Source organism: Podarcis tiliguerta (assembly GCF_965153285.1).
Source record: "Podarcis tiliguerta genome assembly, chromosome: 5".
NCBI classification, from domain to species: domain Eukaryota; kingdom Metazoa; phylum Chordata; class Lepidosauria; order Squamata; family Lacertidae; genus Podarcis; species Podarcis tiliguerta.
The window spans coordinates 86,409,397-86,433,325 of record NC_139538.1 but is presented as its reverse complement, the minus strand read 5'-3'; the positions used below and the strand labels follow the sequence as shown (position 1 = coordinate 86,433,325).

At 45.3% G+C, this 23,929-nt stretch overlaps 1 protein-coding gene across 5 annotated transcripts; it reads left to right on the top strand.

Annotated features, from left to right (window-relative positions):
* Positions 1 to 8,039: 8,039 nt before the first annotated feature.
* PTPN20 (protein tyrosine phosphatase non-receptor type 20) lies at positions 8,040 to 23,631 on the top strand. Of its 5 annotated transcripts, none has more exons than XM_083440534.1 (10): positions 8,040 to 8,219; positions 9,242 to 9,386; positions 10,692 to 10,765; positions 13,635 to 13,741; positions 14,462 to 14,604; positions 15,415 to 15,505; positions 16,854 to 17,191; positions 19,309 to 19,524; positions 21,186 to 21,248; positions 23,331 to 23,631. In XM_083440534.1, exons 2-10 carry the CDS (start codon positions 9,333 to 9,335, stop codon positions 23,397 to 23,399), a joined length of 1,155 nt encoding a protein of 384 aa, XP_083296660.1. In that variant the 5' UTR covers positions 8,040 to 8,219; positions 9,242 to 9,332; the 3' UTR covers positions 23,400 to 23,631. The 5 variants fall into 5 exon arrangements, with proteins under 5 accessions (XP_083296660.1, XP_083296662.1, XP_083296664.1 ...); XM_083440536.1 differs by lacking the exon at positions 9,242 to 9,386 and adding an exon at positions 9,072 to 9,176; XM_083440538.1 differs by lacking the exon at positions 13,635 to 13,741.
* The last annotated feature ends 298 nt before the right edge of the window (positions 23,632 to 23,929 follow it).

The window sequence follows — 23,929 nt, the reverse complement described above, 5'->3', positions numbered from 1 at the left end:
CACACTCAGATAACTCAGAGTCTTGTGGAAACGAAGGCATGGTTGTTTCCCATGCATAACGGCCTGGGTTCAGTCTTTGCCATGCATACCATGGAAACAAGGAAGGCCACTTTCAGACTGTCGCACCTCAACTGTGCGCTCTGCATTTTGCTGGTATGTGATTGAATCCCATGACTGTAAACTCTATTGCAGTCAAATTAAATAAATAAATGCAACCACAGCAACAATCCCCCATGGAAAGGTCATAGGATTGGTGGAATTATTTCATATACTTGCCATAAATTTGGGGGCATCTTTATTGAAACAACATAGAACAAACTCGCCTGTAAGAAGCAAGTAACTGTGTCGGGGAATTGCGAGGTGAAAATAAGCAATCATTAACCCAACGGAGAAGATACTCTGACCTTATAATGGAGGCAAGTCCCATTATAAGTGAAATACAATCCCAGCAATATATTACCGAGAGAGGCCATGAAGATGGCTTAGGTTAAGAAGATTTGTATGTCGTTTCTAATTAAGGGCAGGGTTTTAAGAAGCTTTCCTGACCTTGAAACCACCAAAGCTAAAATTGGAACTGTAATCCCCACTTCAAAAGTTCCAAGAAGTTGCTCCATTGTGCTATATGGGGAGGCTGCTGAAGACTCATTTCGGTGCTGTAAGCTTGTGTGGGAAGCCAGTGAATAGCCAGGGCTTATGCAGTATAAACGGCTAACCAAACAGGGCGTTGAGAGCATAAAGGGCAAAACTGCATCCTTGGGAAGCCGTCACAGGGCAATTTGGAGTCATCAAAAAAAACCACCTGGCCACCTCGCTGTTTGCTCCTAGCTCCACCAGGTGAACAACTTAAATAGAACCAGCTTTGGAGGAACCTGATTCTTGCATCCTTCGCTTGTGATTTTCAAGCAATAGGGGACATTGATTTTTAATTAAATCTACTAGCATTCAAGGGATGCAAAAATGCACAGTGATGTTGCCCCTGCCTCTTATCCACAAATACACCAGACTAGACCTTTAGAAAGTGGTGAATACTGCTGAGCATTTAGCTTAGCATAACCTTGACTCATAACACCAGTAATAATACTAGTAATTATTATTAATACTATTACTAGTATCAAAGAAGGAACACATGGAAATTAAAATTCCCAATTAAGCCAATCTTAAAAATTCTTTATTTTTGCTATTAGGCAATCACATTTATCAAATATCACATATTAAATAATGAATAAAATCAAATTTGCATAGATTCGCCTGCCTAAATTCATATTAACAATATCAAGAATAACCAGTAAACAAATTTATTTATTTTATTTCGCTGCTTGATTTTGAAAAAAACCCAACAACCTCAAAGTGCTTTACATAAAGATAAAACAATGAAATCGAGGAAAATTCATGACCCCGCTTTAAAACATACCAAAGTTAAAATGCTAAAACAGATTAAAATCACCTCAACTTTCTAGGTGTCTGGGTAGGCTTGTCTAAACAATAATGTTTTTAGCAAGCGCCCAAAAGAATGCAGTGAAGACTCCTGCTTGATCTCAATAGGCAGGGAGTTCCAGAGTTCCATGTGCTGACACACTAATATTGATTGAACACTGGGAAAAATAATAGGGAAAAAATGTTCAGCACAACGCTGTGTTGTTTCTGTAGTCTTTAATGAAGTCTCCCGGGAAATCTCTACTTTCCAGAGACAGTGCAGTATAGAGAAGTGTTGTACCTGAATAGTTCAACAAGCTCAATTCAAGGCGCTTCCCCACCCCCCGCCTCAATGATTTTTAATCCAATATCTTGGATTACCTCAGAGTGGGGAACTCTCTCAAGATGCCATTGGACTGCAGTTCCTACCACTCCTAAGCAGCATAGCCAATAGTCAGGGATGATGGGAGCTGTAGTTCAGCAACATCTGGAAGTCTTGCCCTTGCCCTTTTCTTACTATATAAAATAACTCTTGAGTGTCATCACGTTGCAGTTTGCTTGGCCACAGACAGGTGGTGCTGCAAGCATGGCAACACAGAGTCACTCTGCAATTCTATGGAAGAAGGTCTAAGAAGAGAGAAGAGGCTTAGCAATGAAGAAAACCACACTGAAAACAATTTAAGCATTTACGAGAAAGAATGCGATGACAAAAGATAGGGTACCTTCCAAAAAGTGAATTATTTTCCTTGCCAATGAGAAACACTGTTCATTTCTGTTTGTTTGTTTTTTTAAAGGAGGTTCCTGACACTTTTAATCGCACATGTCATATGGCAACATTTCCTTGAGTGCTTTACTAATTGAGCAGCACACAGAATGAAATTATTAACAGAGAAACAAATCAGCAACAAAACACATCCTCTGAGACAACTGGCCCTACGTTCTTCAGTTAGACCATGGAGCAGAATAGCTGGTCATTATCATCTGAGATGACAGCCTATGACCCTTTAAAAATCTACAGTTATCTCAATATCCCCACTGCCACCTCTGTCCCCACCTCCCACCCCACCCCAGTTATGCTTCTTGCAGCACTTCATAGAGGTCAGAAACATGTAGATGTTCCTGGCAGGCAACAGATTAATTATTTGTTAGACAAACCACCTCCCTGGGAGTATCGGAGAACAATTTTAGCCTTTATCCTGCTGATGCCTCCAACCCAGTCACATGCCAGCTTTAAGGGTTGCTTTGGAAACTGCACTCTGGGAGGTGAGGGACTCCTGGGTTCAGTTAGCACCACAAACGGGCGGAAACAAACCAACAGATGTGAAGCACCTTTGGGCAGGGGGGTGCAGCCGCTTCGTAGCATAGCTTTGTGAAAATCGACCCATCTTTCCTGCTTTGGGGCGAAGAGAGTTTCGCACCTCAGCACAGCTCGCCTGATTCTGCGGCACACAAGGTATGGCAGAGTTTTTACCAACCCGTAAAGTGAGCCAGTGTGGAATATTGGATAAAGTGTCTGACTTTTGAACGCAGGGCATTCGGCCTAAGCTTCCTCACTGGGTTGCAGAATAAAAGCGGGGAGATCGGTCACGAATGCTGCCCTGAGCTCCTTGGTGGAAGGGTGCAGCTGAAATCAGAGTGAATCGGATACAATTCTGCAACAGCAGGCTCTCCAAAACTTGATTTCCTACAATTGAATTCCGAGCCTTTGCTTATTCCTCTAGCCTCTTGTAAGAATGAATGACCTTTTCTGAAATGTAATGCTGTAAAATGCATTATGAACAAAATAGAATCATGAGACTCATCTATGAAAGGGAGAGAGCGTTGAAATTTTGTAACTTGAATTTGGTTGTTTGGGTGGGGCTGAGTGAGCTTTGTATTCTATGGCTAGAGACACCGGCGGTTGTTCACAAAAAATACACCTTAGCCTCTTCACTGGTTTATTTCCTCAGGACACAATACATTCTGGAGTTGGGGGTTGGGCTGCCATCAGTGTGCTGACGACACCCAACTCTATCTGTTGATGGATGGCCATCCTGACTCAGCCCCAGACACACTGATCAGATGTTTGGAAGCTGTGGCTGGATGGTTACGTGGGAGCCGGTTGATGTTAAATCCTTCGAAGACAGAGGTCCTTTGGCTGGGTCGGGACGATATAGGATTGGGGGGGAGCAACTCCCATCTCTTGTGGGGGCGCAATTAGTGCCAGCACCATCCGTTAAGAGTTTGGGTGTAATCTTCGACACCTTCCTTTCCATAGAGGCGCAGATTGCAGCTATAACAAAGGCGGCATTTTTTCATCTCCGCCAAGCTAAGCAGTTGGCTCCTTACCTCTTTCGCCCTGACCTAGCCACTGTGATCCATGCAATGGTCACCTCCAGACTGGATTATTGTAACTCGCTCTACATGGGGCTGCCCTTGAGACTAACCTAGAAACTCCATCGGGTGCAGAATGCCGTGACGAGACTCCTTACAGGGTCTCTGCTGCAGGATCACATTCATCCAGTGCTATACCAGCTGCACTGGCTCCCAGTGGAGTACAGGATCAGGTTTAAGGTGCTGGTTTTAACCTTTAAAGCCCTATACGGCCTAGGACCCTCGTATCTACAGGACCGCCTCTCCTGGTATGTCCCACGGAGGACCTTAAGGTCTTCAAATAAAAACATCTTGGAGATCCCGGGCCACAGGGAGGTTAGGCTGGCCTCAACCAGAGCCAGGGCTTTTTTGGCTGTGGCCCCGATCTGGTGGAACGCTCTGTCACAAGAGACCAGGGCCCTGCGGGACTTGACATCTTTCCGCAGGACCTGCAAGACGGAGCTGTTCCACCAGGCCTTTGGCCAAGGCACAGCCTGACCCCTCCTTTGGTAATCCTCAGAGAACTCTAGCCCAATGGTTGTCATTAATTTGATTTGAACTGATTTTATAATGAATTGATTTTAGAATGCTGTGTTATTTTACTGTTGTTAGCTGCTCTGACCCCAGCTTCGGCTGGGGAGGCCCGGATATAAATAAAATATTATTTTTATTATTTTTATTATTATTCCCAATACTGAATGCACAGAAGCAGCATGCCACCATACCTTAAACCAGGTGGTGGTGGTGAGAGTCTATGGCAGAGCAAAAGCCAAATTCTGTGCCCCTGTGTCCCTGCCTGCCTACTCAATTCTATATTTTTGACCAACAGTGGCTCTGCAAAAGTCAAAAGGGTCAGTGGCACCTGCAGCGTGCATGAACAGCACACTGTGTGTCTATACAGAAGGCACTCAGAGCTGCAGTAAGCCAGCTGTTCTTTCACTGTGACCTGGGCAAAAGTTGGAAATGGGCCACTATTTCCTTTTATCGCCCATTGACTGCAGTGGCAAGGAATTTCTCACACCATTATGTCATCTTTCCACCTCAAGGAGCCTACAGTGGTACCTCGGGTTAAGAACTTAATTCGTTCTGGAGTTCTGTTCTAAGCCTGAAACTGTTCTTACAGGGGTAGGCAAACTAAGGCCCGGGTCCTCAATCCTGCCCGTGGACGGTCCGGGAATCAGCGTGTTTTTACATGAGTAGAATGTGTCCTTTTATTTAAAATGCATCTCTGGGTTATTTGTGGGGCCTGTCTGGTGTTTTTACATGAGTAGAATGTGTGCTTTTATTTAAAATGCATCTCTGGGTTATCTGTGGGGCATAGGAATTCGTTCATATTTTTTTTCAAAATACAGTCCAGCCCACCACATGGTCTGAGGGACTGTGGACCGGCCCACAGCTGAAAAAGGTTGCTGACCCCTGCCTTAGATGTTTGCTGCCACTCACCTTTTATGTCTCTGAGGCCTTCCGGAAGATTATAATTCCATAATGATTTAGCATTTTTAACCTTCATGACAGCAGTTCACTCTTCTGTTTTAATTGCAGAGGTGCTCCCATGCCTGTATAATTAGAAGACCTGCATGTCAAGAGAGCCTACGGTATATTTCACACCATCAATAAATATGTAATAGAAATATAGGAAGGTGCCTTAATTATAATCATCCGTTTATTCCACATATATCAACATATGTTCTCCGTTGCAGGCCCTCAGATGTTTTTTGGACTACAACTCCCATCATCCCTAGCTAACAAGACCAGTGGTCAGGGATGATGGGAATTGTAGTCACAAAACAATTGCAGGGCTGAGTTTGGGGATGCCTGGAATAGATGGTGCTCAGGGTCCCTTCCAACTCTATGATTCTGTGATCGGGGTGGCTGAATGAAGCAGACAAACTTGTATAATCCACAGTAAACATTGGAGTCATGATAGCTAGACTGTAAGGTAAAGGTAAAGGACCCCTGACAGTTAAGTCCAGTTGCGAACGACTCTGGGGTTACGGTGCTCATCTTGCTTTACTAGCCGAGGGAGCCAATGTTTGTCTGCAGACAGTTCTTCCGGGTCATGTGGCCAGCATGACTAAGCCACTTCTGGCAAAACCACAACAGCGCACAGAAACACCATTTACCTTCCCACCGGAGCGGTACCTATTTATCTACTTGCACTTTGACGTGCTTTTGAACTGCTATCTTGGCAGGAGCAGGGACCGAGCAAGGGGAGCTCACCCCGTCGCAGGGATTCGAACCGCTGACCTTCCGATCAGCAAGCCCTAGGCTCAGTGGTTTCTGGGTCCCCGTTGATAAACATATAGGACTTCTGAGATACCTGATAAAGCCACAGCACTTAGGAAAATTAAGTATTATAGCACAGCATTTGTCCTTTTTTAACGGAGCTGCCAGAACACAGCCAGCTGAGAAGCATTGGGTAATAGTGCACAGCCACTAGGACTGTGAATGAAGCTGCAATTATAGTGTTAAGTTGTGGGGGAACATATCAGACGACACAGCAATTCTTCAAACAGCTCTTGTTTATTCACAGGCCAGAACAGAACTGAACTGAAGGCTACAGCCAGCCTGCTTATATCGAGCTCCAATAGAATGCAACAGTAACAACTTTCTGTAACTATCCACTCACTGAACGTCACTTTCAATCCCTTATTTGCATATGTGGACCTGAACTATCTACAGTATCCCCCTGCTGGCCCAGGGTGAGAAATTCAGTACATAACATATAGGACATCTTGCCCCAGAATTTTTAAAGAACCCGGGGACTGAACAGAGAGGCCCAGACCTACTAACTCGAAGCTGTTGCATACAGCATTTCGAAATTGCAGCTAGTTCGAGATATATTTTATCATGCCATTTGAATTAAAGTGCCTGTGCTTCTTTCCTTTGGGCTTATTTTGCCCTTCATAATGTTAAGCAGTGTTTGAAACCCCCATTGTTCTAGGCGCGTTTTGTGACAGGGAATTTCATCAGCACAAGCAGTTTTTGAGCTCTGGGTGTGGTACTGCGCCTAAGATTTCAGATTAAAACTGCAGAGTGGAAGGAAAGGAGGACTTTTTTCCTGCCTCCCCAATTATAGCTACCCTACTTCTTGCTCCATAAGACGCACCTGACCATAAGACGCACCTAGTTTTTAAAGGAGGAAAACAAGGAAAAAAAAAATATTCTGAACGAAACAGTGGATGTATGATTTTTGTAGTTCATGCTGTGGCCACAGACATGTGATTTGAGGGTAGCCCCATGCAAAAATCCTGAGGATGTGTGTGTTTGTAACCACGTTTCTGCGCCATTGTGGCCCCACGAAACAGTGGATGTGTGTGTATTTTTTGGTGCAGGCTGTAGGCATGGACATGCTATGTGATCTGATGGAGAATTTGTGGTGACCCAGTGCAAAAATCCTGAGGATCCATGTGCTTTTACCTCCCCCCTCCCAGGCAGCCTCCTTTTTCTCTAGAGTCCCTTATCTCCCTCCCGATCGCTTGCCGATCAGCTACTCAGCGGCTTTCTTTCAACACCCCTTTCCCTCTTGTTTGCCTTAGTGTCTTTTCCTTAGCTGGAACAGTTTTTTGCTCCTCCTTTTCTTCTAATTTCTCTCCTCATTGCTTTAATCTTCCTGTCTCCCCTTCTTGCAAGTTCGCTGTCTTTACCTCCCCCCTCTCAGGCAGCCTCCTTTATCGCTAGAGTCCCTTATCTCCCTCCCGATCCCTTGCCGATCAGCTGATCAGTGGCTTTGTTTCAACACCCACTTTCCTCTTTCTAAAAAAAAAAAAAAAAAAGCACGATCTGACATTTCCCCTTACTTTTTAGGAGGAAAAAAGTGCATCTTATGAAGCGAAAAATACGGTACTCTCTGAAGACTAGAGAAGAGATGGTCTTAAGAATATTAGGGGTGGGTGGACAGGGGAAGGACTAGACCATGTGAAAGGCGAACGTAATATTTTAGCCGCAGTTTGTTCATTTTCAGCTTTGTTTTCCTGTTATATATATATTAAAAGTGCCCTGTTGCACCCATAACTTAGGTTTTAAGGTGCCATTTAGCTCCTAGCTTCCTGTCTTAGTTTCTAACATTGATGTTAAGCCTATATTTCTCGTGGTATCTTCAGTGCTGTGAAGATTGCCCTGTTTGACAAGAACAGATCCCATGTGGAGCATTGCTTATTATTATAATAGAACACGCCAGGCTGTATTGTGAGCTGCATGTAGCTTGTGCTTGTCCCCAGAGAGAGAGATGTGCAATCTGAGTTTGTGTGACATCACAGACTCATAGGCAGAAGGTTCCACACCGGAACTGTGACAGTTGGGAAAGCAGTTGCGGAGGATGTTGTGAAGAGGTGGAGCATCTGGGCCATCTGTGGGGTCCATACCAGACTACATCCACGGCTGATCATGAGGCTTTCCTAAGTTAACATCCCTCTGAACTGAAGGAGGACTGTGCAGACTGACTTCTATATGAGGTTGTGCCCTTTTTCTCTAAAGATCACGTTGGGAAGGCTTGCTTTCATAACTGGAATACCCAGGAGTGCATGTTGCCTGTTTTAAAGCGTTGCTACACTAATGCCTTAGCAAGTGAGCGTTGCACGTTCTAAAGCAGGCTATGGTTGGTTGGTTGGTTGGTTTTTTTGGACTACAATTCCCATCATCCCTGACCACTGGTCCTTCTAGCTAGGGATGATGGGAATTGTAGTCCAACAATAGCTAGAGACCCAAGTTAGGGAAAGCCTGTTCTAGAGGGACAAATTCTTCATCTGGACTGCATGAGATGCTGCTTTTTCTTTCCATTGCGGCTTCTAAGGTTAAAAAAAAAAAAAAAAAAGGTAAAGGACCCTTGGATGGTTAAGTCCAGTCAAAGGCGACTATGGGGTTGTGGCGCTCATCTCGCTTTCAGGCCGAGGGAGCCGGCGTTTGTCCACAGACAGCTTTCCAGGTCATATGGCCAGCAGGACTAAACTGCTTCTGGCGCAACGGGACACTGTGACGGAAACCAGAGCACACGGAAACACCATTTACCTTCCCACTGCGGCAATACCTATTCACCTACTTGCACCGGCGTGCTTTCGAACTGCTAGGTTGGCAGGAGCTGGGACAGAGCAACGGGAGCTTACCCTGTCGCGAGGATTTGAACCACCGACTTTCTGATCGGCAAGCCCAAGAGGCTCAGTGGTTTAGACCACAGTGCCACCTGTGTCCCTAGTTGTGGCTCCTGTCTTGAGGTAGCAAGGGAAGCCTTGCTTATACAGTTTCTGCTCTGTTAACATACAGGACCTAAGGGCCTCCCACAGAAATTTGTTTTTAAATTTTTTGCTCAGTATGGATTCTTATGCCTAGATGAATGTGTTTACTTGGGAATCCTAGGAGCACAGCAAAGGATCACTTTCTAAGACCAGGAAGAATCCAGTCAAATGTGAAGCAAGGTGAGGAATGGCTGCAACTTCTTTTCCAGCGAATTACTAACTTGTTTGTTGTTTCTTCAATACAGTTTGGTGAAATGAAACAAGCCCATCTCTTGCTCTTTGCCTCAGTGGTGGTGATAACATGCTACATGTAGCCCTGAGATAACATTTCCAGAAATGCTGCGGCAATGGAACCTTTTCCACAAAAAGAAAAGCAAAAAGGGAAGCAGGGTGCGTGTGCTTTAGAATAAGTGCAATGCTTACTTTCTTAAATGCTTGTGTGTAACTTAAATTGTCCTTCTTAGCCTGTTTATAAAATGTAAAAAATATAAATGCTTTTGTTTTAAACAGCAATCAGAAACGTACCCGTTGTTAGAAATGAAACTGCAGTCTGCTGGTTTCTAGCGGCACAGTCCCTTGCATGTCTGCTTATAAGTCCCCGTATGTTAAATAGAAATTACTCCCAAGTAAGTGTGCATAGGATTGCAGCCAAAGGTGATTTAGGATTGCCTGCATGCTAGAGTAATTTAGTGCTGTTGAAGCACTGCTTTTCTGTAGCTACCTGGAAGTGGAATTAAAATGGAGATTCTATACAAGACTATAGCACCATATTATCCAGCAGTCGCCTAAATTTGGGCTACAATATGTTATTCAGGTGATGTTCTTTCCTGTTTTGTTGCTTTCTATTTATCCCAGCTTAAGGGCTTTTTAAAATCAATTTTATATCCTTTCCTTCCTCTTGAAAAGGAGCCCAGGATGGTTCACAGCATATAGGGGGAAAATGAATATTAAAACATTTTTCAGAGTTGGAGAATCACAATCACAGAGCCTCCAGCTGTCCCTATTTTTAGGGACAGTCCTGGATTTACAGAAGCCATCTTGGTTTCTGATTTGATCCTGGAATGTCCCGGTCTTCCTTAAGACATCCTGATTTTCATCAGAGAAATGTTGGAGGGTGTGGAGTTATGTGACCCCCGAGCCAAGGAGATAAGTAACTATACAACCTTTAGAAGACATCTGAAGTCAGCCCTGTATAGGGAAGGTTTTTTAAATGTTTCATTGTGTTTTTATATGCGCTGGGGCAATCCAGTCCGATGGGCAAGGTATTATTATTATTATTATTATTATTATTATTATTATTATTATTATATAGGACACCCCTATTTTCATCGGAGAAATGCTGGAGGGTATGCAATCAGCATGTAAAACAGCGACATATAATATAATAGTGGCTGGTTTACTTTACAAAGGGTAAGGCAAGTCTCCATATGCTGAGAGATAGTTGAGCGATCAGCTAAGTACGGAGTCTCTAGGACAGAGAAAATGTGGCTTATGTTATTTGTAGGCACAGAGGAGTCAATGCTGCATTTAGGAAGACATCCACAAATCTTCATCCTCAGCCTGGGTTCAATGGGAAAATACTCGGAGTAGCTCTCCAGAGCTCGCCATGCTTCTGTGGTCTTCTGTATATCTTAACAGCATTTCCAATTGCCCTTGTTTCAGATCACTCACCAAGTTTGCCGTTGTTCTTCTTAGGCTACAGATGTTAAGTGCAGCCCTCCTCCCAAAAGAAAGGATGAACCCAGGAAATCGGAGGTTATTTCAGGCAGGTATGGTTCTTGCACATCTGAATCCATCACCACACATAAAATACAGTACAGGTATATTCTCTGCCAGCTCCATCATATTATTTAAGCGAGGAGCAGGTGGAACGTGGTCTAAACCACTGAGCCTCTTGGGCTTGCTGATCAGAAGGTCAGTGGTTCGAATCTGTGTGACGGGGTGAGCTCCTGTTGCTCTGTCCCAGCTCCTGCCAACCTAGCAGTTCAAAAGCACGCCAGTGCAAGTAGATAAATAGGTACCGCTGCGGCGGGAAGGTAAACGGCGCTTCCGTGCGCTCTGGTTTTTGTCACGGTGTTCTGTTGCGCCAGAAGCGGTTTAGTCCTGCTGGCCACATGACCAGGAAAGCTGTCTGTGGACAAACACCGGCTCCCTCGACCTGAAAGCAAAATGAGCGCCGCAACCCCATAGTCGCCTTTGACTGGACTTAGCCATCCAGGGGTCCTTTACCTTTTATTATTTAAGGAATTATTTATGCCTTTTGGCAGGGCACACAAACACCGCCCCAGAAGCACCTCTGCGGCACTATCCTTTTTTCCTGCGTTTTGACCTCTTTCCACACTTTTCAGTTTGTGTTGTTCTATTTTACAGAGTCACCTTTCTGGGTGCTCCCCTGAATATGTTTTAGACAGCACCCTTCCTGTGAGAGTTAGCTTCCCCAGACGGAGGGGTGCAACCTATCTCTCCTCTGTCTGGGAGAAGGCCACTTTTTTTACCCTGGTTGCCACTGCCAGGTGTTTCTATGCCAAGTGCTAAGGGCTCTTTTCTGAAAGAGGGCATTGCCAGAGACTGATACCAGGCACAATCCTAAGCAATTTCTGCTCATTGAGACAGCCTGGCTTCTCCCGCTTTCTGCCAATGAGTGAAGTCGGAGCTCTGATGGACAAATGAGTTCTTGGACACCAGCAACAGTAAACCCTGGGGTACGAAAGAGCTGTTGCTTTCCCCTCCCCTTCAGTGCATTTTTACAGTATCTCTTCTTATATTTCTTCAAGGGATCTCTGTAGTTTGCCCTGTTTTCCGGCAACTAGGATGCATATTTCATTGGGTTTGATCAGATACTCCCAAGGAGTTATTTTCTGTAAGTTCTACTACACAGTAAACGTGGGTGGATGTTAAAAGAATCCTCTCCGCCAGAAGCCAAATGTTTGGAAAGAGGTTTAGGAAATTCTCATGCAGTGCATGAAATCAAGACCAGGCATTCATGGAGAATTCCCCATATTCTTAACCTGCAACACAATGGTATACATGGCTACTCAGAAGGAAGCCTCTGTGTTTAATGGGGCTTGCTCCCAGGTAAGTGTGTAAAGGATGGCAGCCTAGGCATTGGTTTAGGGTTGGTATTGAGGGACGCGGGTGGCGCTGTGGGTTAAACCACAGAGCCTAGGGCTTGCCGATCAGAAGGTCGGCGGTTCGAATCCCCGCGACGGGGTGAGCTCCCATTGCTCGGTCCCTGCTCCTGCCAACCTAGCAGTTCGAAAGCACGTCAAAGTGCAAGTAGATAAATAGATACCGCTCCGGCGGGAAGGTAAACGGTGTTTCCTTGTGCTGCTCTGGTTCGCCAGAAGAGGCTTAGTCATGCTGGCCACATGACCCGGAAGCTGTAAGCCAGCTCCCTTAGCCAATAAAGCGAGATGAGCGCCGCAACCCCAGAGTTGGTCACGAGTGAACCTAATGGTCAGGGGCCCCTTTACCTTTACTTTACCCAACCCCAATTAATGTGCATTCAGTAGGTGTGCAGCTGTGTATATGCACATCGCACTGAACTCAGAAGTGACCCAGAAACGTCACAAAGGCGTCACTGAAACATCACTAAAAGGACATAACCTGGGGCAGGGCAGGAGAGAATGGGGTGTTTGCAGGCTTTTTCAATGGGTTTCAATTATACGCAATTTCACACAGGCACGAGATGCCTCGGAAGGTAATGCAGACGGGGATCTGTCTGTACTCTCTAGTTTTGTGTTTTGTCAGGCCCCAAGAGCTGCCATTTTGTGACTGGTGCCTACAGTACTTTCTCAAAATTCCACTTGTGCCCACTGGCCCAAAAACATTGGTGACTCCTGAGCAAAGCTTTAGTTGTGGTTCCTGCATTGCAGGGGGTTGAATTAGATGACCCCTGGGTTGCCTTCTAACTTTGTGAATCCTCAGAATCACTATGTAAGTGCTGAGTAATATCATTAAGAGTTTGTGTTTTACTTTTAGTAGCTGGGATTTAAATTAAGCCTCCCCAGGCTGAACATTTGGAGAAGGATGAGAGTTCTTCCCCATCTTCTGATAGGAAAAATACCTCGATGGCTTACAGAAAAATTACACAAAAGTCACACGTTCATTTTATATTTACCATTAGGCTAGTGGCCACTAATTAATGATACGATGTAGACTTGGAACAGCAGAATAAAATGTCACTTCGCTCTAATATGTTGGGACTTGAAGTGCCAGAAGGTCCTGGAGCTGGGACCAGAACCATGTTGGGCAGGAATTAAGCAAGAGACCCTATGGAGTACCAAATAAATAATTTTAACAGCCTGATCTGAGACCAACGAAAGCTTCCACATCATTCTCGCTCACAGATCTGAGCAGCAAAGACGCTCAAGTTGTGCCGTGTTCTTTAAAAGAAACTGCTTCGTGAACCACTGATCAGGAGTTTGGTCTGACATGTAGCATCCCCCTGGTGCAAAAGAAGTTGGGGTAAAGGTGTAGCTTGCAACAGGGGACTCTGCATTTCTGTGCAGCAATCAGCAAAGAGAAAGAAAACAGAGAGACAGGTGCTTTGAGGTTGTTTAATTTTAGCACTGCTGCGTGGTAGCGGTTTCTGCCATTTCCAATATAGAATGTTAAGTGAATAACGTCGTTCTACAGCCTGCAGAAAAACAAGCTTGAAACACAGAAAATGGAAACAACAGAATCAGAGGGTTACGTGAGTGAAGATGAAGACGTAGCCAAGAGACTGTCTATCCTGCCCAGAGGTACCTACATAGATATCTGCATCAGCCGGTATAAATCTCATTTACCTTTGGGTCTCATTGAAGCAACGCCATTATTATTATTATTAGTAGTAGTAGTAGTAGTAGTAGTAGTAGTAGTACACTGATTGCCCCAGCAACTCTGGGCAGCTTCCAACTAACATAAAAGCATAATAAAGCCAAACATTAAAACTTCCCTCTACAGTTGTACCTTGGAAGCTGAACACCTTGGCTCCCGAACGATCGAAACCTGGAAGTGAGTGTTCCGGTTTTCGAACGATTTTCGAAAGCCGAACGTCCAGCGCGGCTTCCACAGCTTCTCATTGGCTGAAGGACGCTCCCGCAGCCAATCGGAAGCTGCGTTCTGTTTGAAAACCAAGGTACCACTGTACAGGGCTGGCTTTAGATGTATTCTAAAAGTTGTATAGTTATTTATCTCCGTGACATTTGAATTTACTGTGTAGTAGCATCTACAGAAAATAACTTGGAGCGAATACCTGATCTCAGGTAATGCTCACATGATGGCATAGTTGCACATCATGACTAGAGTATCTTCTTCCCCCTTCTTATGTCCCATGCAGAGGTCAGGATAGCAGCCTTTGAGACCTTGTACCATAGGGCCTTGGCTGAGTTGGGAATAGGCAGGTACCTTTCTGTGGAGAGTCCTGTCCGCCAGACCTCCCCAACCAAAAGCAAACGATTCCTTTTATATTGATCCAATAGGGGCGACACTTGTCAGTGATGAAGAGTTGGCTGAAATGTTACAGATATCGCAAAGGAAAAGCGGTTCAAACTGTAATACTGAAAATCTAATCCAGAAGCTTGAAAAGCAGATTGAACAGGAAGAGATTCTGAAGGAATATGTGGTGAGTGCTCTACCTGAGTGTTGCTATTTCAGCAGCAATAAGCAGAATTATTTTCCTCCATTATGAGACAATTGTACCAGTATTGTTACGGTGCAGTACGTACCCATATCTGCTCATGAATTCGGTAGGGGTTGCTTCCCGGTAAGTGTGTACTGATTTAAAGTATCTCTGAAATACTGAGACAAAAATGTGTTCTGTTTCTGGAAGAAGGTACGGAAAACTCCAGTTTAGATGCTTAGAAATACCATGACAATTCTAATAACATTTAAGGTTTAGTAGACATGAATGCTAAGGACGCAGGTGGCACTGTGAGTTAAACCACTGTGCCGCTTGGGCTGGCTGAACGAAAGGTCGGCGGTTCGAATCCCCGCGACAGGGTGAGCTCCCATTGCTCTGCCCCAGCTCCTGCCAACCTAGCAGTTCGAAAGCATGTCAAAGTGCAAGTAGATAAATCGGTACCGCTGCGTCGGGAAGGTAAATGGCGTTTCCGTGTGCTGCTCTGGTTTCGCCAGAAGCGGCTTCGTCATGCTGGCCACATGACCCGGAAAAACTGTCTGCTGAAGCGGACAAACGCCGGCTCCCTCGACCTGTAAAGCGAGATGAGTGCCACAACCCCAAAGTCGTTCGCGACTGGACTTAATTGTCAGCCGTCCCTTTACCTTTAGGCTTGAGTGCTAGCTATGAATCAGATGGATTTAAAAAAAGAGAGGAAAAATGGATTCACTGAATGCACACACACAAAACCCCCACATATATACTCCTACTCATGTCTCTGCAAATGAAGGATGTTGAATTTTACCTTTCTTTTAGAGCTTAGAGCACCTGAAGCCAACCGATGACTGCCAGATTGCAGCAGCAGCAGAAAACCGGGAAAAGAACAGATACCGAGATATCCTCCCATGTAAGGAATTGTCTCTGTGGCGGTCTAGGGAGAACGTGAGGAAAATGCATGAATGAGGACCGAACGTGTAATTTGCTCAATGCCAGCTCAGCTGATTAGAGTGTGTGGTGGGCTGGTTAGAACATTTACCTGTGATTTTAAATCTTGGACCTAGGCCTTAAGATTTTCCACTGGACAATTACAATAATTCGATTTCATTCTGATATGAGAAACCAGCTCTATAGCTCCCACACAATTTACAGCACATGTGTATATTATATATTTACTTGCTTTGGGGTTTTTTGTGTGTGTGCCTATAACTCAGTAGCACTCAACAGACTGGACTTGTTCTGAACCTGGTCCCTAAGGGATTTAATCTATGTACATCCCCATCCACACAACTGGAGAGCTACAGCCTACCAACTTGCAGCTCTTGCTCCAGGCTCTCGTCCTGGATGGTGCTGATTTTCAGGACCCAAACCAGTCTGGCTCCAGCATGGTTTGAAACTGAAATGCCTTCAGTCAATCTGGTGGGTGACCTGCACCAAGAAACTATAGGTAGCCGGTCTCCTTGTTGATTTTCCTAGACCTCCCAGCTCTGTTTTGTATTCGGCCATGATATACGCCGTCTTAGAGGGGAATTAGGACACTATTTGCAGTGGTTCCTCTTTGTTTGTTTGTTTGTTTGTTTGTTTAGAAAAGGTATACTCTGCCCCTTCAGTATTGCTACTTCCAAGGCAACTATTGAGACCAATGAAACAGATAAAAACAGCACCACACAGGCAAGCTGTGAACAAATAGATACATGCGTGGGATATTTTGTTAGAAAGCACCCCATGTTGATATTGTCAGGAGCTCAGCCTACACTTGAGTAGGACCCTGGTAGAGACACATGCCCAACTGGCATGTTCTCTCCCTCCTGGTCAATAGTTCGGGAGCTTCAAAAGCTTTCTTCAGCCCGAACATCACAGTGACCAATGCCAACAGACGCTGGCACACTTAGGGATCTGCAGAGTTTGCTCATCATGCGTAACAGACCTCAGCAACTCAGCATTTTGGCTAATCTACTTTATTTACATATAAACACACACAGAGCACTACAACATGGCTCCCTCTCTCTCTAGCATCAGACAGCAAAGAGAAAAAGAACAAAGGACAATAGTCCTACCTCACGGAACACAGTAACACAAACATCCTGTCTCCGTCACTTCCCACTCTGTGGAGTCAAACCATATACCGTCATGTGATAGACAACAATCCCATGACTGCAATCACGGAGCAGGAATTCTAACAAATATTTCATGGTGTAGTCTGCAGACTGTAGAGAAGGCTTAGAGGCCTGGAAGGGCTCATCTGTATTCCTTCCTAGACGACAAAACGCGGGTTCCCCTCGGAGAGGCCGAAGGCTACATCAACGCCAGCTACATCCGCGTGCCAGTGGGCAAGGAAGAGTTCTTCTACATCTCCACCCAGGGGCCTCTGCCTTCCACCGTGAGCGACTTCTGGCAAATGGTCTGGGAAAACCAATCCAATGTCATTGCCATGATAACAAGAGAAACGGAGCGAGGAACATCCAAATGCCACCGCTACTGGCCTGAGCCCCCCCAGGACACTCTAATGGATCTGAGTCAGTTTCAGCTGCGAATGAGTAACTACCAGATCCTAGACTGCTTCATCATTAGAGTGATAGAAGTTACAAGGAAACAGGTATGGCGGCGCCCAGGTTTGCACAAGAAAGAGACTTGTCACAGATGCCAAGCTTGACCTATGCACATAATGAGAATAGTGATTAATAATAATAATAATAATAATAATAATAATAATAATTTTTTATTTATACCCTGCCCTCCTCAGCCAAGACCGGGCTCAGGGCGGCTAACAACCAATAATAAAAACAAGTTGATTCAAATACAATTTAAAAGATTAAGATACAACATTAAAACATTAGGGTACAATCTCTTCATAGGAGGAGAAAGGAAAAAGAAAGAGGGGGTGGGAATCAAACTGATTCTAAGCCAAAGGCCAGGTGGAACAACTCTGTCTTACAGTCCCTGTGGAAAGAGATCAGATCCCGCAGGGCCCTGGTCTCATGAGACAGAGCGTTCCACCAGGCCGGAGCCAGTGTTGAGAAGGCCCTGGCTCTGGTTGAAGCTAATCTAACTTCCTTAGGGCCCCGGACCACTAGGGTGTTGCTACATAAGGTCCTCCGTGGGGCATATCAGGAGAGGCGGTCCCGTAGGTACGAGGGTCCTAGGCCGTGATTAAGTTATATTTGTTTGCTGAATTTTTCTTCTCTTCCGTTTGCACGAGGAAAGTGATGGTTGAGCTATGTGCATCATTAGAATAGTGATTAAGCTGCGTTTCTTCGCCCAATTTTTCTTCTGTTCTGTTCAGTGATGCCAAATCAGCACAATTCTCTAGCCTGCCTGTCTGATAATATTGTTTCCAGTCTTGCGCAGGGCAAGGCATTCAATCCTCCTCTTTTGGAGGAAGATGTAATGGTTCTAGGGGTTGCTCGTGCGTAAATCGGCGCCACACCTGGGTGGGTTGCCTGAGTGAACCCTTTCTGTCTGGACAGCCACTCGCCCGTGGCTGTCTCAATCGCTGGCAGAATCCGTCAGTGGGCGTTTCTTGAACTTCTTCCAGCATAAAAGTTCTTTGACGCCTAGTCTCCGCCTACTCTCCCTGCGCGGAAGCCTTCTGCGCAGGGAGGGTGTGGGCATCGGAGGACCCGTGCTCTCCCCGCTGGTCCCCGGCGAGGAGTCTTGGAGCCACCTCACCGATTCCCCCATCTGCCCCCGTTCTCCACTGGTGCTACGCTGATTTCCTTCCCCAGAAGATGGGCTGCTTCTCTCCCTCCCGGGACGCTCTCCGGAATCCCTCTGGAGCCCTCCCTCTCCTTCTGGCTCCGATGGCAGTTCCCTGACATAAGCGTTTTGGAAAATGTGCATTTTAGAAATGTTAAGAGTTGTGTCCTGCTTTGTAATGCCTTGGCCTAAGTTCCCTGTTGCCTGTGACCTTGGCTGTTACAATGCTGTTTCAATGTTCAAGATGCGGGAATATAAGACCTCTCAGAGAGGCATCTAGTAATCCTGTCCCTTCACAGCCGCCTCGTAGGTGGAAAGGGAAGAGGCCAAGACAGCAGTTGACAGCTGGGGGGTGGGGTGGGGACAACATTTATTTTATTTACTGTAACAAATGAATTGTAATCAGTGCTTTTTTTCTAAGAAAAATGTTTAGGGGTACTCTCATTTAGACTCATGAAAATCACCATTTTATAGTTCACTTCAGGAAAAATAAATACAGTAAATGTACAAAAGTACAAAGATTCACAAAATGGTATGCGTACCCCCAGGAAAAAAACACTGATTGTAATAAAACTTTTAAGAGGTTTACAAAAATTAAAAACAGAATACAATGGTACCTCGGGTTAAGTACTTAATTCATTCCAGAGGTCTGTTCTTAACCTGAAACTGTTCTTAACCTGAAGCACCACTTTAGCTAATGGGGCCTCTTCTTTTCTTATCCTGAAGCAAAGTTCTTAACCTGAAGCACTATTTCTGGGTTAGCAGAGTCTGTAACCTGAAGCGTATGTAACCTGAAGCGTATGTAACCCGAGGTACCACTGTATTAAAATTATTATCAATAAGAGACTGTTAAAAGCAGGGCTTGCATAGGGGTTTTGTGTTGTTAGTAGCGTCAGGGGACGCAGACTGCAGATTTCGACTGAATTGCTTGGTTTCCCGAATTCTGATTTTGAGAAGAGGGGAATCTTCCCATGACTAATTGCGTAACGGCTAGTTCTTTGACTCCTTCTGCTGTAGACACTTGAGAAGCGCTCTGTGCACCACCTCCAGTTTACATCCTGGCCAGACCACGGCACTCCCACGTCATCAAAAGATCTTGTCAAATTTGTCCGATACATGAGAAAAATCCACCAGTCAGGCCCCATCATCGCTCACTGCAGTGCCGGGATTGGAAGGAGCGGAGTGCTGCTTTGTGTGGATATTCTGTTGAGCTACATCGAAAAAGATATGCCTGTAAGTTCACTAAAATCCTCGTTCCATCCTTAGCAGGTATGCTGTGTTGGGATGCTCGCTATGCGCACAGGCAGTGAGAACATAAAGGCGAGGGGAAAGGCTGAATAGACTGGTGGGAGTTGTGGTGATCTCGGAATCAAGAGACCCAACTGTGGACTCATGGTTTTGTAGAATCACAGAATTGTAGAGTTGGAAGGGACTTCGAGTGTATAGTAATGATCTCTGTCAGGTGAGCAGCCTGATAAGCAGCGAAAGACTCTCCGTCAGTTTTATACAAGTTTATTTAAAAGAAAAACACATTCAGAGCATGGCATTCTGCCTGCTCTCATTAATCTTAGTTGCTCAGTCTGTCTCATCGTTCCTCCCCCAAGAAGAAGAATGCCAAAATTCTGCCTTTCGTCTCCTTCCTTTCTGTTGCTCTCCGAGCTTTTCTAATCTCCTCGTTTTAAGACTACAGGACTGGGCTACCTCTTCCTCAGAAGACTCAGCCTCCGACACTGGCTTATCTGCTGGTTGCCTGGCCATGCCTTGGCTGACTTCTAACTCTTCCTCCCCTTGGGAGCTAACTGCTTCTTCCCTGGAGAGGAGAGGCCATGGTCTGCTCTCTCTAAATCAGACAGACAGTTCTCATCTACAGAGTCAGCCTCTTCTTCACTCAACTCAATTTCCGAGGCTGACTCTTTTGCTGAGCTCGGGGGGGGGGGCACTTTCCTGACACCGAGAGTCCTCTAGTTCAGCCCCCTGCAATGCAGAAATCTCAGCTAAAGGATCCATGACAGATAGCCATCCAACCTCTGTTTAAAAACCTCCAAGGAACCTCGCCATTTGCCATGAACTCTCCAGGTGGCATCAGGAAGCCAAACGCTTGTCTCAGCTTCTTCCTAGCTAAAATGCAGGGATAAGAATACTGACCTGCCTCAGAAGGGTTCTTGCAGGGGCTGCCCCATTATTGTCAGAAGTTTGACGTGGGCCCTGGCTGCCCTCTCCTACTGGTCCCCAAGGGTAGCAAATAAGTCATAGAATCATAGAATCATAGAGTTGGAAGAGACCACAAGGGCCATCGAGTCCAACCCCCTGCCAAGCAGGAAACACCATCAGAGCACTCCTGACATATGGTTGTCAAGCCTCTGCTTAAAGACCTCCAAAGAAGGAGACTCCACCACACTCCTTGGCAGCAAATTCCACTGTCGAACAGCTCTTACTGTCAGGAAGTTCTTCCTAATGTTTAGGTGGAATCTTCTTTCTTGTAGTTTGGATCCATTGCTCCGTGTCTGCTTCTCTGGAGCAGCAGAAAACAACCTTTCTCCCTCCTCTATGTGACATCCTTTTATATATTTGAACATGGCTATCATATCACCCCTTAACCTCCTCTTCTTCAGGCTAAACATGCCCAGCTCCCTTAGCCGTTCCTCATAAGGCATCGTTTCCAGGCCTTTGACCATTTTGGTTGCCCTCCTCTGGACACGTTCCAGTTTGTCAGTGTCCTTCTTGAACTGTGGTGCCCAGAACTGGACACAGTACTCCAGGTGAGCTCTGACCAGAGCAGAATACAGTGGCACTATTACTTCCCTTGATCTAGATGCTATACTCCTATTGATGCAGCCCAGAATTGCATTGGCTTTTTTAGCTGCCGCGTCACACGACCTTCTTTATTCCCGCAGTTTGACATCAAGCAGATAGTAACGCATTTGCGGCAACAGCGCTGTGGCATGATTCAAACCAAGGTAAGGAGATCGAGCTCAGTTGTCTCCTTGCACAAACTGCACGGAGTTAAGTGGTTTACTTGTGCAAGAACAACGAGCATCTCTCAAAGCCTGGGAGCAGGAGCTGCCTACTTTTGCTTCCCATTGTGAAGAGGCCTTAGCAATTAATTGTGGTTCAGAAACTAGGCTTCATTTGTGCTTGGGGTTATCCAGGCTGATTCAAGGAGCCTGTTTTAGTATCATTCTCTCTCGAAACCTGCAAAACAAGGGTGACTTTCTCTGTGGAAGGAGTAGCAGGAATTCTGCAGTTTTTAGACACTATTAAAACTCCTGCGCTCCCCCCTTTGGGAGATTAACTGCATCTGATTAGCAGGGAGATGCATTTCTATCATTTTAGAGTGCACTACAGAAAACCCAGAGAACAATTTTTCCCTTTAAAAATTACATTTGATGGTTCATAGAACCTTTCCGTATTTGGGTCGTTTTATAAAGTTTGAAAAAGGTGTGTCTTCTGGTCCCTTAGCAGTGCATTCTCTCTTGCTTGGATCCTGACCCAAACATTGCAAATCCTCTGAAAAGCCAAATAAATGATGTTGCAATTATGTGTGTGCATGGATGCTTAATTTCCCAAGAGAGCAGAATTTCAGTTCCATTGGAATTGGACTTGTGATTGGATTTTTCAAAACCCGTAACTGGCCCTGTATAGTAATTTATAGAGAGCAAAAGCAAATGTTCAAGGGGGAGGGTCTTCAGGACAACACCCTAGCAAAGGAATAGGGGAGGTCCTGCTTGCTTTATCTTAGCAGAGTTTCCCAAACATGAGTCTCCAGCTGTTTTTTGGACTACAATTCCCACCATCCCTGACCACTGGTCCTGCTAGCTAGGGGTGGTGGGAGTTGTAGTCCCAAAACATCTGGAGACCCATGTTTGGGAAACCCTGATTTAGAGCCTTGGATTAGCTCAGGAAATGAAGCCTGTTGTTTCTGGTTGTTGCTTCCAGGTAAGTCAGTGCAACGTCAAGTCTATCTGAGGTGAGCAGGGGCAAGCTTGCCCATCTCTCTCTCTCTCTGTGTGTTTGCCACACTTCTTCAGGGGGAACTACTCCTAATTTGATAGAAAAACCTAAAACCGAAATAGTAATGTAGCAGCTGTGGGAATGTTCAGGGATGCAGGAGAGGATATATTGCCTGATTATATCCTTATCCAACTTGTATTAACAAGTTGCACAATTTCAGCAGAGTAACATTCCCTTGTTTTAAATTTGCAGCGGTTGCGTTTGCTCAGGCTCGCTAAAGCCTCTATAATAACTGTTCTGGTATTTTCCCCTCATTCCCTCATAAAATATAAGAGACGACACAGTCTTTTACAAAAGTATAAAAAGTTTACTCACATATCATTCTGTTCACAATCAGATCCTAGAAGGCAGACTTAGCTTAATGAAGTAACATACACTTGGAATCTATCTCATAAAAAGACAGTCCCTTTGTTCTCTCTTGGCTGGAAGCCATGAGGGCATCTTTGGCTTAGTAGATGTTGTTTCTTCGATGCATGTGGTGAAAGAGAGAGAGAGATGGCTGCCCTGCCCTGTGCTTTTGTCATTACCTGCACAGGTGAGGCCACACCCACCTCTAGTCACATGCAGAGGAAGTCTGTCGCAGCCCAGAAGGAAACAGGAAGTTTACCTGCTGGCTGGACAAACGTTCCTCCCCATGTGTAAACATGTTCACTCTAGGAATGTTGTACTTGACTGCTCTTGTGTTTCACATCCTACAGCAGCAAGCATTAGCCAAGCGATTGTCCCCACTGAATAGTCTCTCTCTCTTGCATTAGGAGAGGTGGCTTCTAATCCGTTGCTTTGCAAAGAGAACTATGAGAGTAATACAGGTAGAAAAGAAAGTAGGCTTTGGCTCAAGGTTATGCCAAGTTTTTGCTGCAACACATTCCTTGAGTCTTTGCAGACTCAGCGATGAAATGTTTGCTCCGGGAAAGAGGAGGGAGACACAGATTGTCCCAGAGCCAGAAAATTCATGAGCCTAGCAAGTTTTCTCTGTCTTTCATCCTATGATAAGGAATATAACTGGCTGTTTCCTTCTTCATGCTCAGGAGCAGTATATGTTTTGCTACGAACTAGCTCTTGAAGTCTTGAAGAACATTCAGAGCACGAATTCCTAGCCGGCGCAATAAGCAAAGCCACGCTGCCGCCACCTGTCTCAGATCCGCCTTGTTACTTGAAACTCTTTCCATCGAGATGGCCATGAGAGGTGCTGTACACGTGGGGATTTTTTTTTCCTGTTTCAGTGCTTGACAAACGTGGATTTCTAAAGCTTTATGCAGGCAAAGTTGACACAGTGGGTGTAGACAAATGTCTGGTAACTAGCCATAAAAAAATCTGCTTGCAACTGAATTCAGTTCTGCTAGTATTTGTAATTTGTAATAGTTTGGGCTTAATGGCTGCGTGGCTCTGTCCCTCGGATGAATGGCAGCTGGAAGGAAGTAGACTTTAAGCCACACAGGACCTTGCTGTCTTCACCCACCTGAAAAAGAGAGGGGGAGGCCTGTGTTTTGAATAGAGGTGGCTTGTTTCCTATGGCAATGCCCCCGCCCCATTCTCATTCAAGCTACAGAAGTATGACTCCTGAAACCCAGGTTTCCTTGGCTGCTTCACGTTATCACTGGTGATAGGACATGACCTTTAAGTAGAA